This window comes from Oncorhynchus gorbuscha, linkage group LG10 (assembly GCF_021184085.1).
Source record: "Oncorhynchus gorbuscha isolate QuinsamMale2020 ecotype Even-year linkage group LG10, OgorEven_v1.0, whole genome shotgun sequence".
NCBI classification, from domain to species: domain Eukaryota; kingdom Metazoa; phylum Chordata; class Actinopteri; order Salmoniformes; family Salmonidae; genus Oncorhynchus; species Oncorhynchus gorbuscha.
The window spans coordinates 12,903,762-12,918,215 of NC_060182.1; the positions used below are offsets into that span (position 1 = coordinate 12,903,762).

The window sequence follows — 14,454 nt, forward strand, 5'->3', positions numbered from 1 at the left end:
GGGCTGCTACTAGCTATATCTCTGGGTTCTGGGCTGCTACTGGCTATATCTCTAGGCTTCTGCTACTGCTTATAGCTCTGGCCTGCTAATGCTGGCTATATCTCTGGGCTCTGTCTGGGCTGCTGCTGCTGGCTATATCTCTGGGCTCTGTTTGGGCTGATGCTACTGGCTATAGCTATGGGCTCTGTTTGGGCTGATGCTACTGGCTATAGCTATGGGCTCTGTTTGGGCTGATGTTACTGGCTATAGCTATGGGCTCTGTTTGGGCTGATGCTACTGGCTATAGCTATGGGCTCTGTTTGGGCTGATGCTACTGGCTATAGCTATGGGCTCTGTTTGGGCTGATGCTACTGGCTATAGCTATGGGCTCTGTTTGGGCTGATGCTACTGGCTATAGCTATGGGCTCTGTTTGGGCTGATGCTACTGGCTATAGCTATGGGCTCTGTTTGGGCTTATGCTACTGGCTATAGCTATGGGCTCTGTTTGGGCTGATGCTACTGGCTATAGCTATGGGCTCTGTTTGGGCTGATGCTACTGGCTATAGCTATGGGCTCTGTCTGGGCTGATGCTACTGGCTATAGCTATGGGCTCTGTTTGGGCTGATGCTACTGGCTATAGCTATGGGCTCTGTTTGGGCTGATGCTACTGGCTATATCTCTGGGCTCTGTCTGGGCTGATGCTACTGGCTATAGCTATGGGCTCTGTTTGGGCTGATGCTACTGGCTATAGCTATGGGCTCTGTTTGGGCTGATGCTACTGGCTATAGCTATGGGCTCTGTTTGGGCTGATGCTACTGGCTATAGCTATGGGCAGAGAGAGCAGGAGCAACAGCCTAGAGGGCCAGACGGCTGGGTGTTTGGCTCAAAAGTTGATTAATGTTGATTACAATGTTTATTAATTTATGTCAACTACATAAATAAATTAGTGCGTGTTCGGTCTGTAGTATGTTCGGTCTAAAGCTAACTCTCTCCTCTGCTCTCATCCTTCTAGATCTATCGGCTGCCTTCGATACTGTGAACCATCAGATCCTCCTCTCCACCCTCTCCGAGTTGGGCATCTCCGGCGCGGCCCACGCTTGGATTGCGTCCTACCTGACAGGTCGCTCCTACCAGGTGGCGTGGCGAGAATCTGTCTCCTCACCACGCGCTCTCACCACTGGTGTCCCCCAGGGCTCTGTTCTTGGCCCTCTCCTATTCTCGCTATACACCAAGTCACTTGGCTCTGTCATAACCTCACATGGTCTCTCTTATCATTGCTATGCAGACGACACACAATTAATCTTCTCCTTTCCCCCTTCTGATGACCAGGTGGCGAATCGCATCTCTGCATGTCTGGCAGACATATCAGTGTGGATGACGGATCACCACCTCAAGCTGAACCTCGGCAAGACGGAGCTGCTCTTCCTCCCGGGAAGGACTGCCCGTTCCATGATCTCGCCATCACGGTTGACAACTCCATTGTGTCCTCCTCCCAGAGCGCCAAGAACCTTGGCGTGATCCTGGACAACACCCTGTCGTTCTCAACCAACATCAAGGCGGTGGCCCGTTCCTGTAGGTTCATGCTCTACAACATCCTCAGAGTACGACCCTGCCTCACACAGGAAGCGGCGCAGGTCCTAATCCAGGCACTTGTCATCTCCCGTCTGGACTACTGCAACTCGCTGTTGGCTGGGCTCCCTGCCTGTGCCATTAAACCCCTTCAACTCATCCAGAACGCCGCAGCCCGTCTGGTGTTCAACCTTCCCAAGTTCTCTCACGTCACCCCGCTCCTCCGTTCTCTCCACTGGCTTCCAGTTGAAGCTCGCATCCGCTACAAGACCATGGTGCTTGCCTACGGAGCTGTGAGGGGAACGGCACCTCAGTACCTCCAGGCTCTGATCAGGCCCTACACCCAAACAAGGGCACTGCGTTCATCCACCTCTGGCCTGCTCGCCTCCCTACCACTGAGGAAGTACAGCTCCCGCTCAGCCCAGTCAAAACTGTTCGCTGCCCTGGCCCCCCAATGGTGGAACAAACTCCCTCACGACGCCAGGACAGCGGAGTCAATCACCACCTTCCGGAGACACCTGAAACCCCACCTCTTTAAGGAATACCTAGGATAGGATAAGTAATCCCTCTCACCCCCCTTAAGTTTTAGATGCACTATTGTAAAGTGACTGTTCCACTGGATGTCATAAGGTGAATGCACCAATTTGTAAGTCGCTCTGGATAAGAGCGTCTGCTAAATGACTTAAATGTAAATGTAAATGTAGTATACCTCAGGCTAGATATAGAGGGGCAGTAGGCCTATTTACTAGATTGCAGTGTGATGTCAGTCAGAGAAAATGGGGGAAGCTCTTTCCTACAGATACGTGTAACAGGTGTGAAATGGCTAGGTAGTTAGCATCGGCCTAGTAGCGTTTCAATCGTTGCCGTCACTCGCTCGGAGACCTTGAAATAGTTGTTTCCCTTGCCCTGCAAGGGCCAAGGCTTTTGTGGAGCGATAGGTAATGATGATTTGCGGGTGATCATTGTTGATGTGTTCATAGCGTCCCTGGTTCAAACCCAGCTTGGGGCACGGAGAGGGACAGAAGCAACACTGTTACGTACGCATACTGTAAACTTTCACTGGGTTGCATCAGTCAGGGCTGACAGGACAGCGCACTGCAATCCCTGACAAACCCCTTTGCTTGGCTTGTTAAAATGCATAAATATCATACCACCTAAAATCTATCTTTGCTTTTTATTTTTTTAAATGGCTGAAACAATACAGGCTTTAATCATTTTAACGTTTAGTGTCCCAACCTGGACTCACTGGTAAACAATACAGGCTTTAATCATTTTAACGTTTAGTGTCCCAACCTGGACTCACTGGTAAACAATACAGGCTTTAATCATTTTAACGTTTAGATTCCCAACCTGGACTCACTGGTAAACAATACAGGCTTTAATCATTTGAACGTTTAGTGTCCCAACCTGGACTCACTGGTAAACAATACAGGCTTTAATCATTTTAACGTTTAGATTCCCAACCTGGACTCACTGGTAAACAATACAGGCTTTAATCATTTTAACGTTTAGATTCCCAACCTGGACTCACTGGTAAACAATACAGGCTTTAATCATTTTAACGTTTAGATTCCCAACCTGGACTCACTGGTAAACAATACAGGCTTTAATCATTTTAACGTTTAGTGTCCCAACCTGGACTCACTGGTAAACAATACAGGCTTTAATAATTTTAATGTTTAGTTTCCCAACCTGGACTCACTGGTAAACAATACAGGCTTTAATCATTTTAATGTTTAGTTTCCCAACCTGGACTCACTGGTAAACAATACAGGCTTTAATCATTTTAATGTTTAGTGTCCCAACCTGGACTCACTGGTAAACAATACAGGCTTTAATCATTTTAACGTTTAGATTCCCAACCTGGACTCACTGGTAAACAATACAGGCTTTAATCATTTTAACGTTTAGTGTCCCAACCTGGACTCACTGGTAAACAATACAGGCTTTAATCATTTTAATGTTTAGTTTCCCAACCTGGACTCACTGGTAAACAATACAGGCTTTAATCATTTTAATGTTTAGTGTCCCAACCTGGACTCACTGGTAAACAATACAGGCTTTAATCATTTTAACGTTTAGTGTCCCAACCTGGACTCACTGGTAAACAATACAGGCTTTAATCATTTTAACGTTTAGATTCCCAACCTGGACTCACTGGTAAACAATACAGGTTTTAATCATTTTAACGTTTAGTTTCCCAACCTGGACTCACTGGTAAACAATACAGGCTTTAATCATTTTAACGTTTAGTTTCCCAACCTGGACTCACTGGTAAACAATACAGGCTTTAATCATTTTAACGTTTAGTTTCCCAACCTGGACTCACTGGTAAACAATACAGGCTTTAATCATTTGAACGTTTAGTTTCCCAACCTGGACTCACTGGTAAACAATACAGGCTTTAATCATTTTAACGTTTAGATTCCCAACCTGGACTCACCGGTAGATACAATATAGTGCATGTAAATCCGGGACCCTCCATTTTACATTTACATTACATTTAAGTCATTTAGAAGACGCTCTTATCCAGAGCGACTTACAAATTGGTGCATTCACCTTATGACATCCAGTGGGACAGTCACTTAACAATAGTGCATCTAAAACTTAGGGGGGGGGGGTGAGAGGGATTACTTATCCTATCCTAGGTATTCCTTAAAGAGGTGGGGTTTCAGGTGTCTCCGGAAGGTGGTGATTGACTCCGCTGTCCTGGCGTCGTGAGGGAGTTTGTTCCACCATTGGGGGCCAGGGCAGCGAACAATGGTGGAACAAACTCCCTCACGACGCCAGGACAGCGGAGTCAATCACCACCTTCCGGAGACACCTGAAACCCCACCTCTTTAAGGAATACCTAGGATAGGATAAGTAATCCCTCTCACCCCCCCTAAGTTTTAGATGCACTATTGTTAAGTGACTGTGTATGATATGTTACGTTGCAGAAAGTATTCACACCCCTTTGACTTTTTATACATTTTTGTTGTGGTCCAGCCTGAATTTAAAATGGATTAAATGTAGATGTTGTGTTCCAGCCTGAATTTAAAATGGATTAAATGTAGATGTTGTGGTCCAGCCTGAATTTAAAATGGATTAAATGTAATGTTGTGTTCCAGCCTGAATTTAAAATGGATTAAATGTAGATGTTGTGTTCCAGCCTGAATTTAAAATGGATTAAATGTAGATGTTGTGTTCCAGCCTGAATTTAAAATGGATTAAATGTAGATGTTGTGTTCCAGCCTGAATTTAAAATGGATTAAATGTAGATGTTGTGTTCCAGCCTGAATTTAAAATGGATTAAATGTAGATGTTGTGTTCCAGCCTGAATTTAAAATGGATTAAATGTAGATGTTGTGTCACTGTCTTACACAACACACCATAATGTCCAAGTGGAATTATGTTTTTAGAAAAATAAAAAAATGTATTGTATTGTATTGAGACAATAAGTATTGAACCCCTTTGTTAGGACAAGCCTAAATATGTTCAAGACTAAAAATAGGCTTAACAAGTCACGTAAAAAGTTGCATGGACTCACTCTGTGTGCAATTATAGTGTTTGACGTGATTTTTTAATGACTAACTCATCTCTGTACCCTACACATACAATTCATTATCTGTTAGGTCCCTCAGTCGAGCAGTGCATTTCAAACACATATTCAACCACAAAGACCAGGGAGGTTTTCCTCCCGGAGAGGAAGGACACTGCTCAGGGACTTCACCATGAGGCCATTGGTGATAGCAGAAAACTGCAGATGGATCAACAACATTGTGTTACTCCACAATAATAACCTAAATGACAGAGTGAAAAGAAGGAAGCCTGTACAGAATACAAATATTTCAAAACATCCATCCTGTTTGCAATAAGGCACTAAAGTAAAACTGCAAAAATGTGGCAAAGAAATTAACTTAATGTCCTGAACACAAAGCGTTATGTTTGGGGCAAACACATCACTGAGTACCACTTTTCAAGTATGGTGGTGGATGCATCATGTTATGGGTATGCTTGTCATCAGCAAGGTCTAGGAAGTAAAAAAAAAATTTTTTAAAAATGCAATAGAACTAAACACAGGAGACACCCTAGTCCTTGGTGATCTTTATGGCCTTCCTGTGACATCGGGTGGTGTAGGTGTTCTGGAGGGCAGGTAGTTTGCCCCCGGTGATGCGTTGTGCAGACCTCACTACCCTCTGGAGAGCCTTACGGTTGTAGGCGGAGCAGTTGCCGTACCAGGCAGTGATACAGCCCGACAGGATGCTCTCGATTGTGCATCTGTAGAAGTTTGTGAGTGCTTTTGGTGACAAGCCAAATTTCTTCAGCCTCCTGAGGTTGAAGAGGCGCTGCTGCGCCTTCTTCAGGATGCTGTCTGTGTGGGTGGACCAATTCAGTTTGTCTGTGATGTGTACGCCGAGGAACTTAAAACTTACTACCCTCTCCACTACTGTTCCATCAATGTGGATAGGGGGGTGTTCCCTCTGCTGTTTCCTGAAGTCCACAATCATCTCCTTAGTTTTGTTGACGTTGAGTGTGAGGTTATTTTCCTGACACCACACTCTGAGGGCCATCACCTCCTCCCTGTAGGCCGTCTCGTCGTTGTTGGTAATCAAGCCTACCACTGTTGTGTCGTCCGCAAACTTGATGATTGAGTTGGAGGCGTGCATGGCCACGCAGTCGTGGGTGAACAGGGAGTACAGGAGAGGGCTCAGAACGCACCCTTGTGGGGCCCCAGTGTTGAGGATCAGCGGGGTGGAAATGTTGTTGCCTACCCTCACCACCTGGGGGCGGCCCGTCAGGAAGTCCAGTACCCAGTTGCGGGGTCGAGACCCAGCGTCTCGAGCTTGATGACGAGCTTGGAGGGCACTATGGTGTTAAATGCCGAGCTGTAGTCGATGAACAGCATTCTCACATAGGTATTCCTCTTGTCCAGATGGGTTAGGGCAGTGTGCAGTGTGGTTGAAATTGCATCGTCTGTGGACCTATTTGGGCGGTAAGCAAATTGGAGTGGGTCTAGGGTGTCAGGTAGGGTGGAGGTGATATGGTCCTTGACTAGTCTCTCAAAGCACTTCATGATGACGGAAGTGAGTGCTATGGGCGGTAGTCGTTTAGCTCAATTACCTTAGCTTTCTTGGGAACAGGAACAATGGTGGCCCTCTTGAAGCATGTGGGAACAACAGACTGGGATAGGGATTGATTAAATATGTCCGTAAACACACCAGCCAGCTGGTCTGCGCATGCTCTGAGGGTGCGGCTCGGGATGCAGTCTGGGTCTGCAGCCTTGCGAGGGTTGAAACGTTTAAATGTTTCCCTCACGTCGGCTGCAGTGAAGGAGAGTCCGCATGTTTTAGTTGCAGGCCGTGTCAGTGGCACTGTATTATCCTCAAAGCGAGCAAAAAAGTTATTTATTCTGCCTTGGAGCAAGACATCCTGGTCCGTGACTGGGCTGGTTTTCTTTTTGTAATCCGTGATTGACTCTAGACCCTGCCACATACCTCTTGTGTCTGAGCTGTTGAATTGAGATTCTACTTTGTCTCTATACTGAAGCTTAGCTTGTTTGATTGCCTTGCGGAGGGAATAGTTACACTGTTTGTATTCGGTCATGTTCCCGGTCACCTTGCCCTGATTAAAAGCAGTGGTTCGGGCTTTCAGTTTCACGCGTATGCTGCCATCAATCCACGGTTTCTGGTTTGGGAATGTTTTAATCGTTGCTATGGGAACGACATCTTCAACGCACGTTCTCATGAACTCGCTCACCGAATCAGCGTATTCGTCAATGTTGTTGTCTGACGTAATACGAAACATATCCCAGTCCACGTGATGGAAGCAGTCTTGGAGTGTGGAATCAGATTGGTCGGACCAGCGTTGAACAGACCTCAGCGCGGGAGCTTCTTGTTTTAGTTTCTGTCTGTAGGCAAGGATCAACAAAATGGAGTCGTGGTCAGCTTTTCCAAAAGGAGGGCGGGGTAGGGCCTTATATGCGTCACGGAAGTTAGAATAGCAGTGATCCAAGGTTTTTCCAGCCCTGGTTGCCTAATCGATATGCTGATAAAATTTAGGGACTCTTGTTTTCAGATTAGCCTTGTTAAAATCCCCAGCTACAATGAATGCAGCCTCCGGATAAATGGATTCCAGTTTGCAAAGAGTCAAATAAAGTTTGTTCAAAGCCATCGATGTGTCTGCTTGGGGGGGAATATATACGACTTTGATTATAATCTAAGAGAATTCCCTTAGTAGATAATGCGGTCGACATTTGATTGTGAGGAATTCTAAATCAGGTGAACAGAAGGACTTGAGTACCTGTATGTTGCTATGATCACACCACGTCACGTTAACCATGAAGCATACGCCCCCGCCCCTCTTCTTACCAGAAAGATGTTTGTTTCTGTCGGCGCGATGCGTGGAGAAACCAGCTGGCTGCACCGATTCCGATAGCGTCTCTCCAGTGAGCCATGTTTCCGTGAAGCAAAGAACGTTACAGTCTCTGATGTCCCTCTGGAATGCTACCCTTGCTCGGATTTCATCAACCTTGTTGTCAAGAGACTGGACATTGGCGAGAAGAATGCTAGGGAGTGGTGCACGATGTGCCCGTCTCCGGAGTCTGACCAGAAGACCGCTCCGTTTCCCCCTTTTACGAAGTCGTTTTTTTGGGGTCGCCGGCTGGGATCCATTCCGTTGTCCTGGGTGAAAGGCAGAACACAGGATCCGCTTCGCGAAAGTCATATTCTTGGTCGTACTGATGGTGAGTTGACGCTGCTCTTATGTTCAGTAGTTCTTCTCGACTGTATGTAATGAAACCTAAGATGACCTGGGGTACTAATGTAAGAAATAACACGTAAAAAAACAAAAAACTGCATAGTTTCCTAGGAACGCGAAGCGAGGCGGCTATCTCTGTCGGCGCCGGAAGTAGAGGGAATTTGATTTGATTTTGATTTGATTTAGAGGAAAACCTTGTTCAATCTGCTTTCCAACAGACACTGGGAGAAAAATTCACCTTTTAGCAGGACAATAACCTAAAACATAAGGCCAAATATACACTGGAGTTGCTTACCAAGATGACATTGAATGTTCCGGAGTGGCCTAGATACAGCTTTGACTTGAATCGGCCTGAAAATATATGGCAAGACCAGAAAATGGTTGTCGAGCAATGGTCAACAACCAATTTGACAGAGATTGAAGAATTTAAAAAATGTTGCACAATCCAGGTGTTGAAAGCTCTTAGAGATTTACCCAGAAAGACTCAACAGATATAATCCAGGTGTTGAAAGCTCTTAGAGATTTACCCAGGAAGACTCAACAGATATAATCCAGGTGTTGAAAGCTCTTAGAGATTTACCCAGGAAGACTCAACAGATATAATCCAGGTGTTGAAAGCTCTTAGAGATTTACCCAGGAAGACTCAACAGATATAATCCAGGTGTTGAAAGCTCGTAGAGATTTACCCAGGAAGACTCACAGATATAATCCAGGTGTTGAAAGCTCTTAGAGATTTACCCAGGAAGACTCACAGATATAATCCAGGTGTTGAAAGCTCTTAGAGATTTACCCAGGAAGACTCAACAGATATAATCCAGGTGTTGAAAGCTCTTAGAGATTTACCCAGGAAGACTCAACAGATATAATCCAGGTGTTGAAAACTCTTAGAGATTTACCCAGGAAGACTCAACAGATATAATCCAGGTGTTGAAAGCTCTTAGAGATTTACCCAGGAAGACTCAACAGATATAATCCAGGTGTTGAAAGCTCTTAGAGATTTACCCAGGAAGACTCACAGATATAATCCAGGTGTTGAAAGCTCTTAGAGATTTACCAGGAAGACTCACAGATATAATCCAGGTGTTGAAAGCTCTTAGAGATTTACCAGGAAGACTCAACAGATATAATCCAGGTGTTGAAAGCTCTTAGAGATTTACCCAGAAAGACTCAACAGATATAATCGCTGCCAAATGTTATTCTAACATGTATTGACTCAGGGGTGTGAATAACTCTGTAAATGAGATATTTCTGTATTTCATTTTCAATAAATTTGCTAAAATGACTAAAAACATGTTTTCACTTTGTCATTATAGGGTATTGTGTGTAGATGGGTGAGCAAAACATGTATTCAACCCATATTTGAATTCAAGCTGTAACACAACAAAATGTGTAATAAGTCAAAGGGTAAGACGACTCTCTGAATGCATTGTTTGTATACATTTACGGATGTCCATCATCCATTTCGTACGATCTGTTACGAATTACAATTCATACAAATTGTTACGAATATTGCAAAACGGATGATATGTTACGAATTCCAATTTGTTGGCGCTGACCTTAGATGGTGGCTACGTGGTTGACACTAACGTCAGCTAGGTGGCTAACGTTAGCTAGGTGGCTAACGTCAGCTAGGTGGCTAACGTCAGCTAGGTGGCTAACGCCAGCTAGGTGGCTAACGTCAGCTAGGTGGCTAACGTTAGCTAGGCTAGTGGTTAGGGTTAGAAGTTAGGATAAAGCAGGGCTCTCCAACCCTGTTTCTGGAGAACTACCCTCCTGTAGATTTTCACACCAATCCCAGTTGTAACTAACCTGATTAATCTTATCAACCAGCTAATTATTAGAATCAGGTGCGTTTTATACAACCACCCATCCTCCCCGAATAACCATTCTACTTTTGTTTTTGCCTTAAGTAACCTTCTGTGTTAATTAACCATACCATACCAAACATAACATATCATACTATTTTGAGTGTCCCGGATTGAAATGTACCATGTTACGTCTAGTCTATGAGACCGGGCTGAGTTTCCACCATGTTTACTGTGTGTTGTTATGTAGTTCCCTCCTCCCCAGTGTATGTGAGTAGTGCTGCAGCACATTTTTTTATGTGCTGTGGAGAAGAGTTCACCTCCTAAACAGTGCTGAGCTACAGTACACAGACACAGCTGCGTCTCCAGGCTATTTCTGGTTCTGTCCTACTCATTCCCTAAAGACTAAAGCCAAAGAATCAGCAGGATGTGTGAGGCACGGGAGGTCAGTGGCACCTTAATTTTGGGAGGACGGGCTCGTGATAATGGCTGGAGTGGAATTGGTGGAATGGTATCAAATACATCAAACACATGGTTTTGATGCCATTCCATTTGCTCTGTTCCAGCCATTCTTATGAGCCATCCTCCCCTCTGCAGCCTCCACTGGTGTGAGGGCTGCTGTGAATCACCCAGGTGGCTGGTCCATTAGCTACACTACAGGCAGGTAGGTAACCAGGTGATGCTGCATAATACATGGACACAATTGACTAATCCTCTGTGTGGTGCAGATGTATCGAAGGTCAGCTGGCTTTTCCCTGTGACGTCAACGAGATCATTTTGCTCGGAACCTCTAAAACATAGCTCAGATTTGAGTTTTTATAGTTTAGTCATGCTAACGGTTGCTTCATAGTGCGTGGGAGAGCTGGTGGAGGCACAGTCAAATCTCAGTGCAATTCATGGGTGTATAGAAGGACAAGCTATACATTCAGAGACAGCTAAAGTGACTTTGTGTTTTGGTGTGTCTCAGCCCAGAGGAGAGGGAGAGGAGAGGAGAGGAGAGGAGAGGAGAGGAGAGGAGAGGAGAGGAGAGGAGAGGAGAGGAGGAACCCGAGTTGTGTTTACATGTCTGCTAGTGCCTGCAGCCTGGATCCCAGCTGAGCACCAAGATGTTCACATTAACACTACAGCATATTTAACAGGACTGCATTTAGCTGTTCTCAGAAGCCAGGCCAGGCCTAGTCTTCCAGGAACCCAGGAGGAGAGAGAGAAGAATCACAAGGGCCCTGTTTGAATAAAGACTTCGCTATCCTTTCTGCCTTGAGGAAATAACTGATCTGATGAGGTTGGATTGGTGAATGTAGTAACCTTGTTTTGATCTATCCCATTACTTATGAGTCAATGATTACCTCAGGGAGACGAAGAAGACGAAGAAGGATGGAATCTGTAACGTGTTCAGTGAAGTGCAGTCAAAGCGTGATTATATGATGTGGTACTTAAGAGGCAGGAGTTTATCCCACGGGGGAAAGTGTCACTCCGATGTATAAACACTTTCAGGGTAAACATACAGAATTCTACTGTTGTGACTGGGCTGGGTTTTAGAGAGTGCCCTAGAGTGCCCATGTGAGTTAAAGAGGTCGTGACTACTACAGTCAATGGTGGTTGTATTGAGTGTTCTCTTACCGTGAGCTCCAAGGCTTCGCTGAAGAGGCCATTCCGTTTGCTGTGGAGGAAGGCATTAGAGCTTCCTGTCTTGGATATTCGTATCCTGGCCAGACGTGCTTTCTGGAAGACAGAGAAACCATGGAAACCAAAGATCAGTCCCCTCACACCACCAAAGATCATAAAGTGCACCCCGTTTGATGCAGACCATCCACCAACCAGGTTAAATCATAAATGGCTATGTTCCTATTCCCTAATCAATCATTTAGTCTTCCCACAGCGATCCTTTTCCCTGATTAAACGTTTGATGCAGACTGTGTCTGATATCAGATGCGTGGTGAGCATACTAAAGCAACCTGCACATATTAGTCTGGAGGGTAGAAACGTTACTTTACTGGCTAAATGACTTAAATGTAAATGTAAATGGATTAAAGACTCTTTTCAATGTTTAACATTGCAGTCTGTGTCTCTTGTGTAATAGACTTGCCGAATTGCGCCTTGAAATGTATTGCTTTTGTTTATGTAGAATAAATCAATGAAATGTCCACTGCCTTAAAAATTGTTATGACTACAACCCTGACCATCAGTGTGTATGTCTGTCTGCACACATCTCTTCTCATCTACAGGAAACACAGTATAAGGAGGGTTGGTGTGCAGCCACCTCTCTCTCTCTCTCTGTCTGTCTCTCTCTCTGTCTGTCTCTCTCTCTCTCTCTCTCTCTCTCTCTCTCTCTCTCTCTCTCTCTCTCTCTCTCTCTCTCTCTCTCTCTCTCTCTCTCTCTCTCTCTCTCTCTCTCTCTCTCTCCTGTCAAGGACAGAGACAGAGAGATAAAAGAAGGAGCAAAAAAAGGCAATGTGATTTCTCAATGCATCAATAACAAGCAATACACAATGTCTGCTTGCAAAAGGTCTGGCAAGAGATTACGCTCAGACAAGCTGGCCAGCATTCTCAATCTTGTTTATGCTCCCAGAGACAGGTATTAAGCAGAGGTGTTCTTGCACACACACATGCGTCCTCCTCTCCATACGGTTCTCTTTCTCTTTTGCCCTCCATCCTCTTACTCTTATAATAGTTTTTTCCTCTCAATCTTTTCTCACTTTCTTTTCTTTCTCTCCTTATCTGTTACTGTCTCCTGGCCTCTCTCTGCCCCTCCTTCTCGCATGCTCCTTTGTGCCAGCTTAGACATCCCAGAGGTCTCTAGGATGACCCTCTTCTTCGTCTCGCTCTGAGCTCAGCCAATGAGATCAGCTCTCTGGGGTCACCAGGCAAACACTTCCAGCCACCATGGAAATGGTTACTGGGGGTAATGGAGGAGGTGTGAAAACATACCCTGCTAGAATGTATCCACTTTTATTGAGAGTGATGGGGGGGGGGGGCTAGAGAGAGAGAGGGAGTAAAAGAGAGAGGGAGGAGAGATCGAGAGAGAGAGAGAGAGAGTATTTAGGGCCACTGGGACCCAGAACCTGTGTCTCTGGTCCAAATTTGCTCTCAGACAGTGCAGAGAGGCAGGACAGATTTGAGGATGGATTTCTGCTGAAGCGTCATTGAGAAAACACAGGAGTGTACTGGCTTTTATTAATGAATTAATTCATGTATTTATTACACACAAGGAACATGAACACTAAGCTAGAGCATCGACAGCTCATAATAATGGTTGGTATTAAAAACAACTGGTGTTTGAAGTGTTCGATTCCATTCCATGTATTCCGCTTCAGCCATTACTATGAGCCCGTCCTCCCCAATTAAGGTGGCACCGGCCACCTTTGGTATACTTGAATAGCCTACAGCTCAGAGAAACTTAACCTCAAGAGAAACTAAACTTCAAGTTAAGTTTTAAACTCCTCAGCACAACACCTGGTGAGGAGAACTTAAAAAGCTACTATGATGAAAATTAAAAGCAGAAAGAGAGAGTGGTAGTGTATTTGGATTAGCAGGAAGTAGAGCAGAAAGACAGGATGGAGGGATGCCTCAAGGCCTGCCCTGGAACGACTGCTCAGGAGAGAACCACATCTGAATAGGTATCCCCCCCACACACACACCTCCCACTGCAGATTTGTGAAAATGGAAAGCATGGGGCGTGTGAGAGAGACTGAAGGAAGGAAGCACTGGGCTGTAGCGAAAATTGATTTAGAGCGAGTCACGTCATCAGACAGCTTTCCCTTCCTCTCTCTCCCTCTCTCTCTCTCTCTCTCTCTCTCTCTCTCTCTCTCTCTCTCTCTCTCTCTCTCTCTCTCTCTCTCTCTCTCTCTCTCTCTCTCTCTCTCTCTCTCTCTCTCTCTCTCTCTCTCTCTCTCTCTCTCTCTCTCCCTCTCTCTCTCTCTCTCTCTCTCTCCTCTCTCTCTCTCTCTCTCTCTCTCTCTCTCTCTCTCTCTCTCTCTCTCTCTCTCTCTCTCTGTCACTCTCTCTCCCTCTCTCTCTCTCTCTCCTCTCTCTCTCTCTCTCTCTCTGTCTCTCTCTCTCTCTGTCTCTCTCTCTCTCTCTCTCTCTCCCTCTCTCTCTCTCTCTCTCTCTCTCTCTCTCTCTCTCTCTCTCTCTCTCTCTCTCTCTCTCTCTCTCTCTCTCTCTCTCTCTCTCTCTCTCTCTCCCTCTCTCTCTCTCTCTCTCTCTCTCTCTCTCTCTCTCTCTCTCTCTCTCTCTCTCCTCTCTCTCTCTCTCTGCTCTCTGTCTCTCTCTCTCTCTCTCTCTCTCTCTCTCTCTCTCTCTCTCTCTCTCTCTGTCACTCTCTCTCTGTCTCTCTCTGTCACTCTCTATCTCTGTCTGTCAC

The 14,454-nt window shown here is 45.4% G+C and overlaps 1 protein-coding gene across 3 annotated transcripts in view; it reads right to left on the bottom strand.

Annotated features, from left to right (window-relative positions):
* Positions 1 to 14,454, bottom strand: part of kcnd3 (potassium voltage-gated channel, Shal-related subfamily, member 3) — a 348,776-nt gene that overhangs the window by 18,017 nt on the left and 316,305 nt on the right. For all 3 annotated transcript variants that reach the window (XM_046364947.1, XM_046364946.1, XM_046364945.1), the window contains exon 4: positions 11,712 to 11,813. In XM_046364947.1, the coding sequence (XP_046220903.1) occupies positions 11,712 to 11,813 (102 nt within the window). The remainder of the gene's footprint in view (positions 1 to 11,711; positions 11,814 to 14,454) is intronic.